Below are 19,908 nucleotides of genomic sequence, written 5' to 3'. Positions count from 1 at the left end.
TCCCGCTGAGGCGATTAAAGGCGAATGATTTTGCGATGTGTTCATCACCCGAAAACGAATTTTCTATAATCAAACAGAACTTTCAAAGTCAAGGATCACGACCCACGTCGCATTTTTCTATGGTGCACTGTGTTTGTTCTAGTACGACATATTTATTGCACTTTTTTTTTTTTTTTCATTTTGTTTTGGAATTATTAAAAAAAATGTTTGCATTGATTAAAATGTTTAATTGATTTTAATCTGATCCAATTTATCAATCAGTTAAATGGCAAGTGAAATAGTCTGCCAAGCGTAAAATTCATTATTCATTCTTTTACGACTATTTTCGATGAAAGCTAATCGTAATTTTAAATCCTTCTGTTGGGACGATGTTTTGTTTATGTTCGGCTTTCCAAAACAAAATTGACGGGACTTCTGAGCATGCGGTGGTATTCCACTGATCTATATTGGGCATGAGTATTTAGAGTTTTTTTAAATGTCTGGTGACTTTTAGGAGATTCAACAAAAATAGTTTGGACTATAAATTTCACTAAAATTAAAGAAAACTCATGATTCATCAGCTTAAAAAGTAATTAATTCTAATTAGGTTTTAATTTATTTTTACAGACTTGTGATCAACTTCATGAGTCTCCTATAAAAAGGTAATCAGATTTTATGGATGAAAATTTCAAATGGTTTTATTCTAATGTGCGCAAGATATAAGAAATTCTGCCTTCCAAAAGGTTTATTTTCCGGAAAAATAATTCCATTATGTGTGTATTTTTTAACGTGTAGTTTTAAGGAAAATTCATACTATATGTACTCGCATATGTTTTTATTTTTTATTCATATGATGTGCATAAATTTTGAGTATCGTTTCTAGCAATGTGGTATGGATTTTGATTCTCAGAAATGTTGCATGTTAAATACAAAATATTCTAGACATTACTTTCAGACTTAGTGAGTGCAAAATATTCAAATTAGGCATAAGACTGAATCACTAACAATAATTTAGAAGTAAAGAAGTTGGGTTAATGCATTCCTAAGTGCATCCTAAGTGCTTTTTCCATTCTGGCTAATAAAATGCATTTATAGGCCTCTAAGGAAAAGTATTTTTATAGAGAAGTAGTTAAAAAATTAATTTGGGTGGCATTATTAGTAGATAGAAAATTTTACAGTCATCTGATCTTTCTACAAGTCATTCTACTTGCTGGATGTCATTATATGTCTATATTGGATTCTGTAGCTTCATTTATTGAATTGTATTCATGGTGATTTGGATCGTTCAATGCATAACTATTTTTCCTTTGACTTATTACCTTTGAATAGAGATCATGAAGAATGATCCTTATCATCTCACCTCTGTGTAAAATGAGGAAGTTCTTTTGAATGTAGCTTTAAAATAGGATTCTGTCTAATTAAATTAAACCAAGCTTAAATAGAAATCATGTTTACATTCAAGAAATAATCATACATATTTATACTTCTTACATTAATATATGTCATTTAGTTATTGTGTATAACTTACTTCTTATTATTATTAATATCTTTTAAAGTTATGTCTTATTTACCATGTTATCTTATTCTTTACTTTTATTGTGTAATCTATTTTATATTTTCCTTCTTTAAAATTTATCTTATATTTTTATTGTTATTATTTTATACCTTATTTTATGTTTGTTATTTTGCATTTTACTTTATTATTTCCATTTATTTTTTTTCTATTTAAACTTTGCTATTACTATTAAATTTCATGTGCTTTTTCTTTTCAAAATGCTGCTGTAATTTTAGATTTTGTAATGTCTAAATTCTCATTCATTCAGCCAAGTTTATATTATATTTTATTGATACTGTTAAAAGTGATAAGATATGATGAGTATGAAAGCCTCTACTATATCTGTCTTATTTGTTGTATCTGTACGAGCTTTTGCTCTATTGCTTGTAAACTACCTGTATATCCACTTTGGTTTGGTCAGGTTTTTCTTTTTTGGGTATTTGTGCTTCCGTTATTTTCAATACTTACTTTTTAACTAAACTTTCTTTTATACCAAATTGCTAAGTCTTACTTAAGATTACAGTTGATGCAGAATTATTAAAATGCAATAAATAATTATAGCTTCCAAGTGGCTTACTCTGTGTATTAGTATATGGTTTAGTTTTATTACATAAGTTCACAGCTTTGTTATATCATGATTTATTTCTATGTGGATGGATAGGTAGAAGTGAGAGAAGAGTGCAACTTTCATTGCATTCAGGTTAGATATTTGCTTTTTATTATAATTAGAAGTCTATAAAATAAGATTTGGCAGATGGAGCTAAATACTAAAAAAAAATCTGTCATTATAAATACTCTAATCAAATTAGTAGTTCTTAAATATTTGTTGCTTTATTTATTTCATTACTGCTCTGTATTCATCATTAACTTTCTCTCCTTTAGTACCTACTTTAACTAAAATTAAAATGGAAATTCATCAGATATAACAAAATAGTTTATATTCATGACACAGATACAGGTATTTGAATTATTTGGTACATATTTAAACTTTTTAAGTAAACAGGTAGGTGATTATAATTACTTGATTTGTAACTTTTTATGCTTGAGGCATAGAGACTATAAATTTTGGGGTCCCTCCTCTTTAGTTATTTTACTTATTTTCCCTCATTTTCCTTTAATATTGTAAAGAAAATGCTTTCGACTTTATGCATTTAATTTCTTCTTAATTTCTTTTGACATGAACAAATTTCTCAGATGTAAATAAATTTTTAGTGTGTAAGAGTAAAACATATGCATGGGTTAAATATAATTTAAGACAATGTGTAAAGTCTAATATTGTGTCCTAAAATTTCTGAGCAGGATATGGAATAGAAAGTGTTGGAAATTAAGTATTGTGAAAAAGATTTGTGAATATTTATTTAAAGGTAATTCTTTTCCATTTATATAAATAGAATGAGCATATATCAAAATTTACTACTTAAAGGGGGAAAAAAACCTTATTAATGAATGTATAAATTAACTCTTTCCAAGGAAAATGTAATCATTTAATTCTTCAACTTTTAAATGTTTATGATAAATTATTTTATGACTGATTAGAGCTGTTATCTTTTAATAACAACAGAAATTGCAAAAGTATTAATAAGCACTTTGGCCTCGTAATCTGATTTTTAAATTCAAGTTAATTATTATTAATACCTATTTGAGATAGTTATGTACCAAAAATTAATGGTGACAAAAAAATTGGTGTGTGCTCCCAACAAGATTTTCAATGATACAAAAATCTATGTATTTCAATTTCTTATTTGAAACTATAATAATTTATCTTTGTTAATTAATTCATTTTCAAATTAATTTTATTTAGTAAGTTAAATTTATTTCTTTTGAATTCCTGCACCATTATTAAAGAAAATTGCCTTTTAAAGGATTAATAAAAGGTAAATATTTTAACCTTGGAGAAATATCTGTTGCAGGCATTGCTCATTTCTGAGCTGACAACTTGTCTCAAGATTAAATGTTCTGTGTGAACTAGTAAATGACATTACATCTTACATCTTATTACATATAATTTAAAATTGCATAAGTGCCTTTCTAGTATTAATCCAATTATGAATTTCTAATATTCTATGCTTGTAATTATTTTGCTTTACTCTTTTAAATATAATGGTTTATTTATTAAACCACTTATATCAAAGCATTTCATATATGGTTGTTAAATTTTTGAACCATTTAATAAACAGAGTATACTTTAAAAATTAAATATTTGCTTTCTTCATTAAATGGTTTAAAAACTGAACAATTGTGCATTAAATACTTTGATATATCTGATTCAAGATATAAACCACCATAATTTAAAGAGTTAAGATTAAATCGCTTTACATTTTAGAAAAATATGCATTTATTTATTTCAATATTTCTGTTATATGAATATTTTACTCCAATAATGTTAATTTGGACTTATATTAACAGATTACTATTATTATTTCATAGTATTTTGAGATTTTCAGTTTATCCCCATTATTATTTCAAAACTAATTTTTTCAATTCAAAGATAATTCTGTGCACTTTTAGATTTTGAACATTAAACATACTTATTTGATATTCATTGCTTCTCTCTCTCTCCTTCTCTCACTCTAATTTTTTAAATATAAATTTGAAAATATTCTTTTGAAAATGGTTTTATTATTTCTTAATGAGGAGTCAGGTTTGTCTGTATCTTTAACTAAATGTAATTGCAAGTTAAGTATATTATGCATATGTAGACATGAAAAGTTAATATGGTATGTGTGATTTCATATTTTCTTTGTTACAAAAGTTCCAAAGTAACAAATAGGATTACATTTATTGTAGCTAAAATAATATCTTAAAAATTCTAATTCACTTTTTTAACCTCTTAAATGCAGAATTTATTTAACCTGCTATTTAGATGGCATTTCCTCTTTGGAAAGTCATTATTATTTCAATTTATATAAGAACTCAAAGGATTTCTGAAATGCTTAAGCATATCCAAGCAATTTTTATCTTTTAAAGTAACTGTTACTTTGACTTACTTAACTTGGCACACTTTGAAATATGATATTTTCAATTATTTTGTATGTATTTTTTAAAATGAAATCATGAATAAAGCAAAAATATTTTTTAATACTTTTTAAGTAGTTTATATTTATCTGGTTATTTAAAATATCTGCTTACTATTAGTGTTTTTTTTTTTTTTTTTTTTTGTGATGCTTGGAGTATTTGGAAGTAAAAATTATCTTGTGTCCTATTTTTTGCTTTAAATATCAAATTTGTCATCATATTTTTAGTTATAAATCTTTTATTGTGTTAAAGGAAAATTCCTTTAACAACTTCTGTGATTATTTTAAAGATAAATAAAATATTTACATACATGCAAGGGTGGATACAGATCACATTTTTTTTTCAGGGGGTAAAGAAATTTTTTGTAGGGGTTCCTCAGGGTCAATAAAAAGCACCAAATTGGTGAGAAATAAGATGTTTGGAACTAAACTGTGCCATTATACATTCTATAATCGTATTTTAAATGCAAAATTAGAGTTGATATTTTCAAACTTTAGTTAATTAATTTCTTAGAAAATAAAAAGTATTTGTGCAAGTAAAGTTGCTTCCATGATTGCCAACTGTGAACATTAAATTTGTCCTAAGCCCTGACCATATGCGGCAAAACTTAAAGTACATTTCTATATGTAATATATATTGCTTATTTGTAAATTTGTATATATAATATATATATTGGGGTTAATTTGTATAGATAACATATAGAGTATATTATAACTTTGATATTATATAGCACATAGTTCTCTTTCATAAGCATACCATCTTGAATGTATTATGAATGTATTGAATGTAGTATGCCTTGTTTTCATAATAGTAACTTAATATGAGAGTCCCTGATGGGGTGATTTGTTAATGAATGAAGTTTTTAATGAAAATTGGATATCTAAGGCCACATAAATATGGATTATAAAAATTAACCAATTTATTTGATTCTTTTACCTAACTGATTTTGACTAAGATTTTTTTCTATCAAATAATCATATAATCCAGTCAGTTGTCAAAGGAAATCCTTTCTTTCAGACTATAAAATACTGTCTAAGGTTTGGGAGATGGGATCATAACTGTTCTTGTATTTTCTCATGCATACATGTACACTTATATTGAAAGAACACATTTTGCACAAGATATTTTTTATGTAACAATGTTTTCTTTTTATTATCAGGTTTATCATGGTGACTAGAGCTATGGAAGCTTCAAATTCATCCATATCAGATTTTAATCCATTTCAGTGTGATGAAGTTACAAGCCCTTATGAGTATGGAATATTTATTTTTAAAAAGTCTTTAGTCTTTTTTGAGTACCATGTACATTTTCAATTTATGTGATTAATATATATCTGTATATGTTTTGCCAATAAGCAAATGTTTTTTAAATGATGCTTTTGTTTATTATTAAGAAGTGTAATTAAGTGGAAATTCCATTAGTTGGATATTATTGATGTTATAATTTTGCCTGAGAACAACCTGAACATGTAAACTGTTTATGTATATATCCAATAAAAACGCCTTATAAAACCAAAAATTAAAATTTGATGATTAAAATAAATAATATTTTAAATCCTAGGAAAATGAAATATATTCAATTGTTTTTGCATCTTTTAGTGATTAACATTTTAATAAAACATTTTTTACATGCATATTATGTTTATTATGAAAACAATTTAACTTCATGTTATAGAAAAATGTGCATCATACTTGAATATACAATAACTATTTTTATTATCAATATTGCATAGATGAATTCTTTATGATGTGCTTCTACTGAACCTTATGATAGGTTTAATATAATCATACTTATTATAACTTTGATACATTAATTGGTTTAATAGATATTTTCTGCAGAGGTATATTTACTTTTAAAGGCTTAGTATGGCAGCCATTAATGTTTTTAATACTCTCATAATTGTAGCAAGCAATATCATGTTACCATCATGAGTGAATGAACATGCACTGACAAAACACCTTGTAATATATTGTACATTATATATTCATGTGTTAAACTATGTATATATTTTTTACATATTCTGTATTACACTCTAAATGACTATATGTATGTATATATATATATATATATATATATATATATATATATATATATATATATATATATATATATATATATATATATATATATATATATATCATTCAATCTGAATTGAAAATTAATAAATAAGAATAAAAAACAAATAGGGAATGGAATTAAAATAATATATACAAAACATTTTTGATGAGGTAAAGTATCCATAGTGTCATTTTCTTTACTATAGTGATTCCTAGATAATCATTATAATTCATAGTATTACTTTAGAAAAATTTTAAATTGCACTTGTTTGTTATCTGGCACTTTAAGAATTGCCATAAAAAAACTAGCATTCAAATGAAAAGAAAGTTTGTGCTTGTAAATTAAAATGTTCATTCTTTAATTCTTATTTAATTATTTCATTTTTCATATTTTAATTCTCTTAAAGTGAAAATGCATTAGGGTGGGGGAAAAACTTCTATAATTAATATTCATTTATTTAATTTTGATGTCTAAAAAATGCCTTAATTTTTGTTGAGTGTGAAAAATACAAAAATTATAGTTTTATTATTGAGGAAGACAGTTTTGTATATTATTTTTCAACTTTTTTCATAAATAATGAAATAACCTATTAAAAGTAAAAAAAAAAAAAAAAAAAAAAAAAAAAAAAAAAAAACGTTTTACACTATTAGGAGTAAAATTTTACTAAAGTTTTGTTAAATAGAAAATTATCTCTAAGAGAAATGCTAAATTCTTTTAAATGAGTTAAGAAAACAGTTGTTTGGAAATAAAATAATAAATTTATCAAAAACACTTTTGAAAATACTCTTTTTTCTGGTATTATAAAAAATAAATTGTATTTTTACCAGAATGAAGCCAGGCCAGTTCAATAAATTGTGCAATTCATTACGAAAAAGAGAAAGTTGTTTAGTAAATAAAATATGTTGCATATTAATAACTTCTTCATAGCAAAAAAATTTATAGTGACAAATTTATCTTTTTTTTTGTTTAATTCCATTATATATATATATATATATATATATATATATTAAATAAGAAATATTTCAGTGAGTCAGGAGACACTGAATTTATTTTTCTGAAGTTTTATATGACTTTTTTTCCCAATTACAATAATTTTAAAGAAAAACTAAATCTACACATATGTGTCAGTATCTTTGAAAAGGTTGATTGAAATTCCATATTTCTTTAATCATCTGTATCTGATGCACTGTTCATAAACACCACTGTCATTCTTATTAATAACCTGGGTTTTCTTACACCCAGTATCTGCCATAAAAGTTAAATGTAATTATGTTATAAATATTTTTCATTATTTTTATTTACTATAAAATTCTAAACTAAAGAGTTAATATTAGATTACTTCTTGTTCAATTAAAAGGCAGTATACAGTGATTTATTTTTATACATTATTGTTTTTGCAAAATAAGTTTAAAAAACAAAAACTGTCCTTAATATTAGATTTTATTATTGAATTTTCTTCTGATATTTGACTCAGGATAACCTTACCTTTCCTTAGCTGATATCTAAAGGAAACAAAAAAATTATCATCTACATTTTCTTATGTATTTAAAATAATTCTTTGATCGAAATGCCATTTAATTTATGAATTTTCTTATAGAAACTTGTTTTTTTAATCCAATAAAGCTGTTTTTAATAAATTTAAAAACAATGGAAATGTCATGGAACGATTTTCTTAAATATTTGACATTGCTTTTAGTATCCATATTAACACAGAATGCCAAATAAAATCATATCTACGTGATGTGCAGTATTCAGAATATTGAATCGCATTGTAGATATGTCATACAATATCTTTTGCTTATAGAGATGCTCTAGAAGTAGTAAAAACTGCAACTAAATCTCATCTCACCTCAAAAAGCTATTATTATTTGCCATGTTTTCATCTGAAATTAATTGATAGAATTTTTATGCTAAGTTTCAATATATTTCTTTCAATAGTTTCTAATATCAGATTCTATTTAAATAAAATAAACAAGGAAGTATTCACCAGATGAAGTTAGAGATTAACGGGGCTATGAAAAATGTACTGAAATATAAGCAACTTATGTTTCTGGAAATGATATTTATCTTTTTGTTGTACGTTATTCAGTATTATGCGTCTTGTGTTTACCATTATAAAAATTAGTATTCAGCAATCTTCTCAGAATGATCATTGAGGAGAAAGTATGTAATTAGTTATTAATTATTCGTATTGACTGTTATGCTCTGGAACTATTTTTGTTATTTCCTAACATTTTAAACTGTTTAAATTTCTTGTATGCCTGTTGCATATTTACAAATTCTGAAATACTTCTGAGGTCATCAATTATACATTAAAGTTATTACACTCAAATGTATCTATTTATTTCTGAAAAATATTTTTTAGCATGTTTTGTAATAATTTTTATTTGTTTAAATAATTTAAATTGCTGTTTTTAGGGAGGAATGGGAATCCTTGTTCTCAGGTGTAGGCTATCTAAACCGATTAAAATCTTCTGCAATTAAAGGTAAACTTCAAGCTTCTCACTTTCGGAGCGTTTGTTGGAAGGTATGATACCAATTTTTTTTACAGTTATTACAATGTTTTTGATATGAAGGTGTAATTGAATGATTTTAAACAAAAATTTAGCTAATCCAGATACAGTACACTATATCTAAATTAGCGGCAGAAAAGGGTATTGTTAATGTTAAATTAGTGAAAATGCAGTTATTGGAGGAATAAAGAAAAAAAAAATTATGTGAAACTTGAAACTTTGCTCATACTGCTAAATATATTTCAAGATTATTTCAAGCATATTTAATCCATTCATATGAACCTAATTGTTAGTTAGCCCTAGTTAGCTGTTTAATTTCCTCCATTGAAACAGACCTTCCTTTCAGTCACTATAATAAAGGTGAAAAAACACAAATAAAAACCAGATAATGAAAAAACAAGCAAATATGCAAAAATGAAAAATGACAATTATTATTACAGAGTTTTAATAAATTGGAGTTTCTAGCAACTCTAACTATATCCTACCCAGCTGTCATGAAACACTCATTCTCTAAACAATCACTCATTGCCTCAATGAAAATTAAAATTATCAAATACATTTTTTGATTTATGATTTTTTTATTAAGTCAATCATTAATTTAAAAAGGATTGTTGCATATTTAATGTGTTTATTTAAAGTTAATTACTATAAATTCTTTTAAAGTTAAATTGCCACTTATGGTTTATTTTGCTATAATATGAAAACAACAACAACAACAACATGACAAGATCGTTTTGTTTAGGGATCTAATTAGTTGTATATGGCTAAAATTTAAAAAAAGTGTAATAGAAAATATATTGTAGAGCTTTTCATTTATTACTTTGTACATTGTAAACTTATGCATTTTATGCTCTCATCGATATTTTTTGAATGAAACAAAATCTGATATTGAGTTAATTCTAAATGTAATAAAAAGGGGTTTCTTATAAAAAATATTTAAATTTAATCTCCTTCTAGAAATTCTTTTGCAGGAATCGTCTGTCAATTTAATTATTAAAAGTGATGCCTCAATATGATTTTGCATTAAAGAAGTTTACCCAAAATTATTTCAGTATGATATATATTTTAATATACATTCGTCAATTTTTCACATTTAACTTATTTTTACTTTTATTTTTATTGTAACTTCAAAGCAATGGATCAGTTTCCCCGACTTTACTAAAAAAGATTTTTTTTTAAATGAAAAGTTAATCATGCTGCAAGAACCTCGGTTATAAAAGCTTGGATGGTGTTTACAGTGTAGAAATAAGAAGACTGAAACCAGGATAGAGGAAACTGCTCAAGATGTGTCATATTTTGACTCCATGTATAGTTTATAAACAATAAAAAAATAAAAACGCATATCCTGAATAAATGGTTGAGTAGAATTAAGTATTAGCTGTTCTCTTAGTTCTTTGCGTTAAATTTAGCCAAGTAAAAGCGAATGGTGTTACTGAATAGAGCAACATTATTTTTCATTTTTAATGTTTGGTTTGCACATCAATTGGAGAATCTATTACTTTAATTAAAACTTATTTTTTAAATGCATCTATATATATAGTATTGTTAGGAATAAATGATAATACTAGTTTGACTATTAAATGATAAGAGCTTAACAGTAGATATCAGTTAAATTTAGAGCAATGAAGTCGTGATGGAGAAAATTATGTCGTTTGGAGAAAACTATTTTGTTATACATTCGATGTTTAGCAATATACAAGTTGTAGATACAATCGTAAATTTCAATTATTTTTTTTTGATAAAGCCATTGAAAAGAAAAAGAAGAAAGAAACACTTCTGTGAGAGGGATACTTCATCAGTATATAATTCACTTAAATTTGAAATTTCGAAAACATAGCTTAATAAGGGAATGGTTTTATTATCTTATAGTCTGTTCTTGACTTTCGATTTTAATATTGCAAAATATTTTGCATCTACAAAAATATTTCCTGTCAAACAGCTAATTTATCCATTAATATTTTTAAAGACTTATGTAATGTTATATTTGTAAATTGATACATTCTCGAAACTTTGGATAAGTATTTAAATTCGTTATAGTTATTTCTTCGGTGTCTGCCAGAAAATCGTCAGCTATGGATTGAAACTGTGAAATCTCAGAGGCAGCATTATGAGGAAATCATGGATAAAGTGAGTTTTTTTTTTTTTCCAAATTAGCATTCTTTATTTTGAAAGAATATACAAGGAATAAAATCGCGAAACGAAATTTCTTATAGGAAATATGTCTTTTTTTACTTATAATAATAAAAATCGGATGAGGTTTTTAATTAAATAATGTTGTATAGTAATTTCAAACTACTCATATATCATCAAATACTTTTAGGCATATAATCTTCGCTCTTGTATTTACAGCTGCATGTAAAAGCAGAATTATGGATTTTAATTTTTTATCGTTTTATAGAAGTAATTGATAGAACTTTGTCTTTAGACAATATGAATTTCTTACGAAAAGCTCCTGTAGTTATTTAGTGGCTAATATGCATATACTTACCAATTTGAGCTATTAAAGATTGATGATAATTAAATAAATATCTCATGTATAAAAATTCCTGCCAAAATTACCTAAATTGAGGCTGCTTTGTTGAAATGAATACTTTAAATTTCAGTTATTTATTAATTGGTAGGAGTTTCGTTTTTTGAAAGTGATCAATATATTTTGACATTTTCATGTAAAAAGTATTTTATATTTACATCTTATTTACTAACAAAAATTGTGAAAGTATGCAAAACTATTTTAGACAAAAGCAAGAAAAGTTTTAACAAAAATTCAATATGTTCAGAATTCTTAACCATTTATACTCTAAAGATTTTTTGGTTAATTTGGAAATTAGATGTATGTTACAAAATTGATTTTTCCCAAATTCTAGAAGATCTTTCCATTAAAGGAAAAATCCTTTATTTTTCTCTAGAATTATTCTTGTTGCAATTGAAAACTTTTCTTCACAATATGTATTTTCAGGAAAACGTATGAATGACTAAGCAACTAAAGAAAGCATTATATATAGTGAACCTTTCTCTTTCTTTTCCTTAAATGATGGGAAAAAAATTAAAACTATATTAATCTTAGGTATTTTTTTTTCCTATGTTAATATTTGGTAGGTATTCTAGAAGATCTTTCCCTTAAAGGAAAAATCCTTTATTTTTCTCTAGAATTATTCTTGTTGCAATTGAAAACTTTTCTTCACAATATGTATTTTCAGGAAAACGTATGAATGACTAAGCAACTAAAGAAAGCATTATATATAGTGAACCTTTCTCTTTCTTTTCCTTAAATGATGGGAAAAAAATTAAAACTATATTAATCTTAGGTATTCTTTTTTCCTATGTTAATATTTCATATTGCTTTGATAGTTATGATAGTTTGATATGATTTCAGATTTATAAAAGAAAAAATGAAAGGTGTTTTTTTTTTTTTCCCCTATCCCATGACTATGCCTGAAATTTTTTATCACATTTAATGAACTTTATTTGCATTTTTCCACAGCAGAACCACTCAGTCTTTCATTTCACTAATTCGAACAAAAATCATTTCCTCGTATGATCTTTTCAAAGTTATGGAGAGTTTGCTGCAGAATCTGACATGACTTGTGGGTTAAAGAATTTAGTTTGAGACGAGGAAGAGAGGTGCCGGATCAGATATAATTTTGATTGTTTGATCAAAACAATATCTGCACTAAACTGTTCTCATGTAGAACTGAACTGCACTGCCTTGCACTAAAATGATACTCATGTAGTTTCAAAATAGTTATCTGACTAAATTTTTACTCTACTTAGCTATATTTTTAAATATTGGAACCTACTGACATTTCTTAAACATGTCTCTCACTGTTACTTTTTATATTATGTTGATATATTTTCCTTCAGAATACTTTTTTATTTCCCCTGATGCTCCATTTTCATAGTTAATCTACTGAAACTGTGTGAATAATATCATAAATATCACGTAATATCACATTAATTACCCAGTGAATATAGTTGAATGCATAGTATAAATTTTTAATTGCTGCAAAATTCTTGAAACTTCGTAGTGTAACATATATATTTAATTGAAATTTAAAGTTAGAATTTTTTCCTCACTTTACTTTCCATAGATGATATATTATAGAGAATCACCCGAAGAAATTTTTTTAATAATTATATATTTTTATGCAAAATATGGCTGAATATATATCTTCGAAAGTGATAAAAATACCATAGAAAATGAAATTTGGTAAAATAGTTTACACGAATTAACTTCGTTGTTAATTTCTTGTGTCTTTTTTTTCATGTTCTAGTTTGACACCAATCCACGGAATGTTAATTCCTTAGATGTTACTGTTAATAATCCATTATCGCAATCGCAGCAGGTTTGTATTCATTTTATTAAAGTTTTATATTAAAGTTTTGTTTTGAAGAAATAATTTAATATTTTTCTATTGAAGTTATTCTGCTTCAGTAACTGGAGGTATACTCCTCTTCAAAGTGAGGTTCTTTTTATAAATCTGTGCTTAGTTAAAAAAAAAAAAAAAATGCAGTAAAATTATGGTTTGAAACAATAATAAAGGCTCGAAACAGAATTTATCATCCAATTCAGAAGTTAAATACATTTCTAAGTCAGGAGGTTAAATCCTTTTTCAGTAAGGCATGTAGTATAGATTTTGCGGTTTGACTGATACTTAGGAAGAAATCCCCCCTGCCCCTTCTTCTCTTGTGTGTAGTAAAAAGCTGTTGGAAATGCAATCAGTTTATTGTTTAAAATTGTTAGATTGCTGGTTCGTTGTATGATTTTATACATATTTAGAAACAAGAGAAATTGTTCTTCATTTGAAATGTCTGTGAAAGCAGGGGAAATTGTAGTCTCCCGTATCATCTGGGCGAGTGCCTAGTGACATCTAAAGATGTGGATAATTTTAAGAAAGAACCCCATATTATTATTAATATTAATCAAAAAAGTTTATAATAATTAGACTATTTAGGCTCGGAACTCGATTCCTCCAAATATTCGGTAACGTAACTAGAGTGGGGTTGACAGAACATGTGCTCTGGGTGCAGTTATCTGGGGGCGCAAAAGTAAGGAATCAGTTCGCTGTATTTAAAAGAAAAATAGTAATTCTAATAAGTTCATGTTTCGAAGATTTAAAAAAAAAAATTAAAATGGTTGCAACAAAACAAGCGGAAACTTAAGGGTAATTAAAGACAATAGATTTGCCTAATTGATTATTTTATGTGTTATAGAAAATAACTTATAACAACTTATTTTTTTAAAATCATTTATTCACTGCGAAAGTTCTTTTAACTAACTTAAGAATTTATTTTCATACCTGTCAGTTTCAATGGGACCAAAAAAAAAAAAAAAAAAAAACTGATTTGTCTTTTTTGAGTACAAACTGACTTTTATGAAATTATAAACTACTTCACGTTAATAAAATAAGGAAGGTGATTTTATTACATTGTTGACAATACAGCCTTCAGAATTTTTCGAAAGTATTGTATTTGTTTTTTTATGTATATAAATAAATATCTAAAGTTATAAAGGAATGCAATTTTACATTTCATGGGTTAATTAATAATGTGTTAATTTTTATTCATCTTTCAATCAGATCTTTGAGTTGTTATATAATTGCTATCTTCGCATCTCACGCTATACGTTTTAACTTTGTCATAGGGTGCTAGATATATTATTAAATATTATTAATTCTACATTTTTAGGATAAATTTAAATATGTACATGAGCTAATTCTGTATATTACAATAGATATTAATTTAATTGCCAAGACCTTTGAATGATTTTATTTGTATTAACAAAGGATTTATTTCAATTTTCAGACTTTTTATATAATGCTTAAGTACGAAGACGTAATATATATATATTCATTATTACTTGTATTTTTCGATATAAAATTACACATAATATATATATATATATATATATATATTTCAAAATACCGTATAAAATCATTCTTGATTTGTATTTCTCTAATGCATTAAAAGTTCCACACAAAAAAACTATATATATATATATTTTTAAATATTTGTGCTTTATTCAGGTTATAAAATTAGGACGGATAAAGTTTTTTGTGTAAGTTGAACATAAAACTTTCAAACATTTTTTGAAATATTCTTATGATATATTTTCCTTTATATTGAAGAGCCGCTCATTCATAGCGATCAATGTGAAATTATTTGCAGTGCTTAAATCATATCAATTAAAAATGTTTTATTCATTATTATTTAAGCCTAATTGGGCTTTCATTTATTGCATTCCTCAGTGTAACGAGAGGGAGAGAGAAAAAAAAGTTCACATTTTAAAAAGCATGGGGAGGTGCAGTTTTGGTAGTTGCCTGGGGCGCCATTTTATGCATATACGCCACTGCAGATATTTGGTATTTGGAACTCCTTCTGGTGTAGCGCAGATGTTTTGAGAGAGGCGTGTTGGTTTAGATGTTATTATTTAATGCAAAATTTTGAAATTTATTCTGTAATAGCCCCCGATTAACTTCAAAAAGGGATTTTTAAAAAAAGATTTTTTTTTTATCAAAACAATTGTGAATATTTTATTATACATATTGATTGCATACATTTGAAATAAATTCTGATGCCAAGCTGAGGCATTTAATGTGTAGAAAAGTGGATAAGGTAAAATTGAGTATGCCTTAATTTTTATGTGGATTCTTATAAAATTTATCCAATAAAAAAACTGTTGTCTGAATCAATGGCTGAATTAAAATTACGAGGGCTGTCTAAAAAGCATCCGGCTTTGAATTTCCCTGCGTACGGTAATCATTCCAGAGAGGCGCCACTATGCACAGTGGAAGAAAACGTAATGCGCATACTTGAATATTTTCTCTGTATTTCAGTGTGTCAGTCGCTGCTTGCTGGCCGCGGAATAAAGTGCTGTCGTAAATGTTCGTCGGGTTTTTGATATCTCTCAGGATAACTGAACGAATTGAGCAAAGATACTGCATCACATTTTCTCAAAATCTTGGTGATTCTCAAAACGAAACAATTCGTAAGGTTCTGCAAGTGTTTCGAGACAAGGCTATGGAAGTAACAGAAGTGAAAGAGTAGTTTAACCGATTCAAAAATGGTCGCTCAGAGGTGGAGACTATAACGAATGCATCACGAATATGCACAGGAAGGACAAACAGCAACAAAAGAGTACTGTCAACAAGTTCAGATCAGATATGCAGTTTGGTGCAAAAGAACAGACCTCTGGACAACGAAAAACTGGCAGTTGCATCATGACACTGCTCCGGCTCATTCGTTACGCCCAATCCAGATTTTCTTGGCGAAACCCGGAATTCCATTTGTCTCCCAACATCTCACTCTCCAGATATGGCTCTTTGCGATTTCTGGCTGTTTCCGAAATCGAAGATGACGTTGAAAGGATCCCGTTTTGAGAGTAGAGAAGAGATGGTGCAGAACGTGAAAACGAAAAGGAACACCATTCCAAAAGAAGCTTTTTAGGAGTGTTTTCGGCAGTGGAAGAATCTGTGGGCTAAGTGTGTGAAGGCGCAAGGAGCCAATTTTGAAGAGAATGAGGGTCCCAATTTCATCACGTAAATAATATGTTTCTCTTGGCCAAAGGTCGGATACTTTTTAAACAGCCCTCGTATATTTACGATAGTCTATAATAGTGTTCCTTGTTTCATTTTTGATTTTTCTGTTACTTAATTAAAATATATAATTTCTGTAATACTCATTTCTTTTGAATTGCTAAATACAGTTTTTATTTAAAAATTCAGTTTTTTTTTAAATCTATGATTTTCATTCAAGTTAATGCATTTATTTATTTGTTTTTAAATTTAAGAATCCATGGAATCAATATTTTATGGACGCAGAGCTGAAAGTAACCATACACCAAGATGTTGTTAGAACGTAAGTTTATTTTACTGTTTTCCGCCACTTAGTTCGTTTCCAATGTTTTTATGTTCTTTTAAAATGCATATTTAAATGTTTCTTATTCTAGATTTCCAGAGATAGAATTTTTCCATACACCTAATATTCAAAAAATGATGTGCAATATTCTGTTTTCTTACGCAAGAGAGTTTCCACATGTATCCTATAAACAAGTATGTTTTTGATTCTATCGTATATATATTGTTATCAAATTATAAAATGGAATTCGCAATTTTTTTCGGGCATTTTTTTAGATTGTATTTTCATTCTGTATAATGCCTATGAAATGTCATTAAAACTACAATTTACCTTTTCTAAAACATCAAGTGCTTTAATCTCATATATTGTCACGACACACACATACACACATTGTCTTATTCTTACATATAATATTTAAGTAATCTTAATTATTTTTCTGTTTGTATTAGGGCATGCATGAACTTCTTGCTCCTATTATATTTGTGCTTCATTATGATCAACAAGCATATTTGCAAGCTTCTGAAATAGACAGCTTAGAGTAAGATATATGTTTGGTTTCGAATATTTTGGTTGTAAATTTTATGTTTATATATATATATATATATATATATATATATATATATATATATATGTATATATATATATATATATATATATATATTTGTTCTGATGAATTATTTTATTTATACTGATCTTAATTTAATTTTCTTTACTTTCAAATGGGTTATTAATATTTTTGCACTTGTGAGTTATATATTTTTCATTTCACATTTTCTTTTTTTCAGTTTGGAAATTCATATTCTACTGAATCAAAATTATATTGAACATGATGCCTTGTAAGTAAATATTCATATATGTATATATATTCATGGGTGTGTGTCTGTAATTTATGAGAGCAATTCGGAAAATGATTACCATTTGATGACCATTTAATAATACTTGTAGATACCAAACTATATGCATTATAAATCAATCATCATTTTATGACTTAATCACCACTAAATTTAAAGCATTTGTGTTAATGTTTTACAAGATATAAAATTCCCTTTCTTGGAAGAAAAAAAAAAAAAATGCTGCCAAGGAATGAAGTTATTTAACCAAGGAGAGAATGGGCATCGTAGAAGCACTACACTGCGAGCCACTGCTTCAATTTCCTAAATATTTGTTATTCACACGGTGCCAAATCAGGGCACGAACAAAAACATTTCAATCGAGATGCTGCAAAATTTCTTGGGTGGTGCTAGGGCGAGCATTACTGTGAACCTTTTGGGATTTGACATGCCCAATATTTGTATTTAATGGACCGCGCAGTTAGTGATGAATGACGGTTGGCAAAAGATTTTTTGCTTATAAAAATCTTTTAATTACACGCACTACATATTTGGCAGATTTTTCTATTTTGGCTTTCATTTTCAGTTGATTTTTAGAAAATTTTAATTGTTTCTCCAGGATATGTGGATTACATCCAAAGAAATGCCAAAACTTTTCCCGCTTAGTTACATCAAATGGTATTTAATTTCCGAATAACTCTCATATTTTCTTTCCTCAAAGGTGTGAATATAAATTTATTTGAAAAATTAGTATTAAGAGTAAAATTAACATTAAGAAAAATAATATTTAAGAAAACAAAGTATTTAATAAATTTTATTTTTCAAATGAACTTTCCACCCTACAAAAAATAAAGCACAGAATGGGACTTTAAGATTTTGTTTTTGGATGTGCTTACATATATTATAAAATTATTTTTAATATATTTCTTCATATATTTATCTATCAAGGGATGATAGAAATAAAATATTTTGTGAAACTTATAGAATGTTTTTATGATATGTATTAAAGCCATAAAATTTATAGTGCCTAAACGTTTTTAAATTTTTTTGGAGGAAATTTTTCAAAGTTAACTTAAATTTCAGTAGAAAAATGAATTATCTACATGTTACATTGATATTGGCATAACTAGAGTGGGGCATGCAGGGCAAGAGCCGTGGGCATCATTAGAAGGGAGCACAAATTAGTGAAATAAGTTGCATTTTTAAAAAATTGCCATTTTTTACTGTTATATCCCAAAACTTTAAAACCTAAAACATGGATATATTTTGTTATCTAGAAATTTCCTCAAATTCAAGTCACTATTTACGTTTCGTGCACTTCGTTTCTGGCATTCGCAATCAAATCATAAAAGTTTTAATTTTTTTTATTAATAAGCAAATGAAGATATATCGCCGTAATATAAACGAATCATGGCAGTAATATTCAATAAAAAAAAGATTAATATGAATGCGGGCTTAATATAAATAATCTTAGAAGGTCTTATTTCTCTTCACCGAAAACTTTTCTCAATTAGCGAAATAGATCAGTATTTTGAAATACATTGTTTAGAATTGTTGTTGACGAAACTGGATCAGAACAACGCAATAAATTTCATTAATAATAAAAGTATCCTAATGCAGAAATTTTAATGACAGATGTCATGGAGGATGTAACGAATTTTTAATTTGATATTTTTGTCTTGAAAATTTTGGTATTTTATCGATATTTCTGGTATTTTGAAAATTAATTTAAGCCCAGCTTATAATTTCTTTATTATTCAAAATAAAAACAAAGATTTTTACCACTATTCTATTCGTGTGTTTTATACATTTAATGACAGCGATTAATGCTGTATTATTTTCTTAAATTTAATTCGGTGAAAAAAATGTTTCTGAATTGTTGCAGTTTATTTTCTTTAATAACAAGGTATTTCAAAGGTTTCTGTGAAAGTTTACCCTTATTAAATTTTGAACTCATTATTAACATTAAAAAATCAGGCAAATAGAGAATATGAATCTTTTAAAAATAAGATACATTATAAATTGTTTGATGTAATGGTGTGATAAATGTTAATGGTGTGAGTCATTTCTGATAAAAGTTATTTCCCTTCTTATTTAAAAAGCT

General features: G+C 26.5%; 1 protein-coding gene across 2 annotated transcripts in view; it reads left to right on the top strand.

Annotated features, from left to right (window-relative positions):
* The first annotated feature begins 376 nt into the window (after positions 1-376).
* LOC129960061 (TBC1 domain family member 5-like) overlaps positions 377-19,908 on the top strand; it is a 44,274-nt gene continuing 24,742 nt past the window's right edge. Inside the window, exons 1-9 of one of the 2 annotated variants that reach the window (XM_056073119.1) lie at positions 377-568; positions 5,709-5,801; positions 9,026-9,134; positions 11,158-11,247; positions 13,392-13,463; positions 16,907-16,974; positions 17,066-17,168; positions 17,424-17,512; positions 17,760-17,810. In XM_056073119.1, the coding sequence (XP_055929094.1) occupies positions 549-568; positions 5,709-5,801; positions 9,026-9,134; positions 11,158-11,247; positions 13,392-13,463; positions 16,907-16,974; positions 17,066-17,168; positions 17,424-17,512; positions 17,760-17,810 (695 nt within the window). In that variant the 5' untranslated portion in view covers positions 377-548. Of the gene's footprint in view, positions 642-5,708; positions 5,802-9,025; positions 9,135-11,157; positions 11,248-13,391; positions 13,464-16,906; positions 16,975-17,065; positions 17,169-17,423; positions 17,513-17,759; positions 17,811-19,908 lie in introns of both variants that reach the window. The other variant, XM_056073120.1, reaches the window with a different exon arrangement.

This window comes from Argiope bruennichi, chromosome X2 (assembly GCF_947563725.1).
Source record: "Argiope bruennichi chromosome X2, qqArgBrue1.1, whole genome shotgun sequence".
NCBI classification, from domain to species: domain Eukaryota; kingdom Metazoa; phylum Arthropoda; class Arachnida; order Araneae; family Araneidae; genus Argiope; species Argiope bruennichi.
Note: the sequence above shows the minus strand (reverse complement) of the source record. Positions and strands in the feature narration are given on the sequence as shown.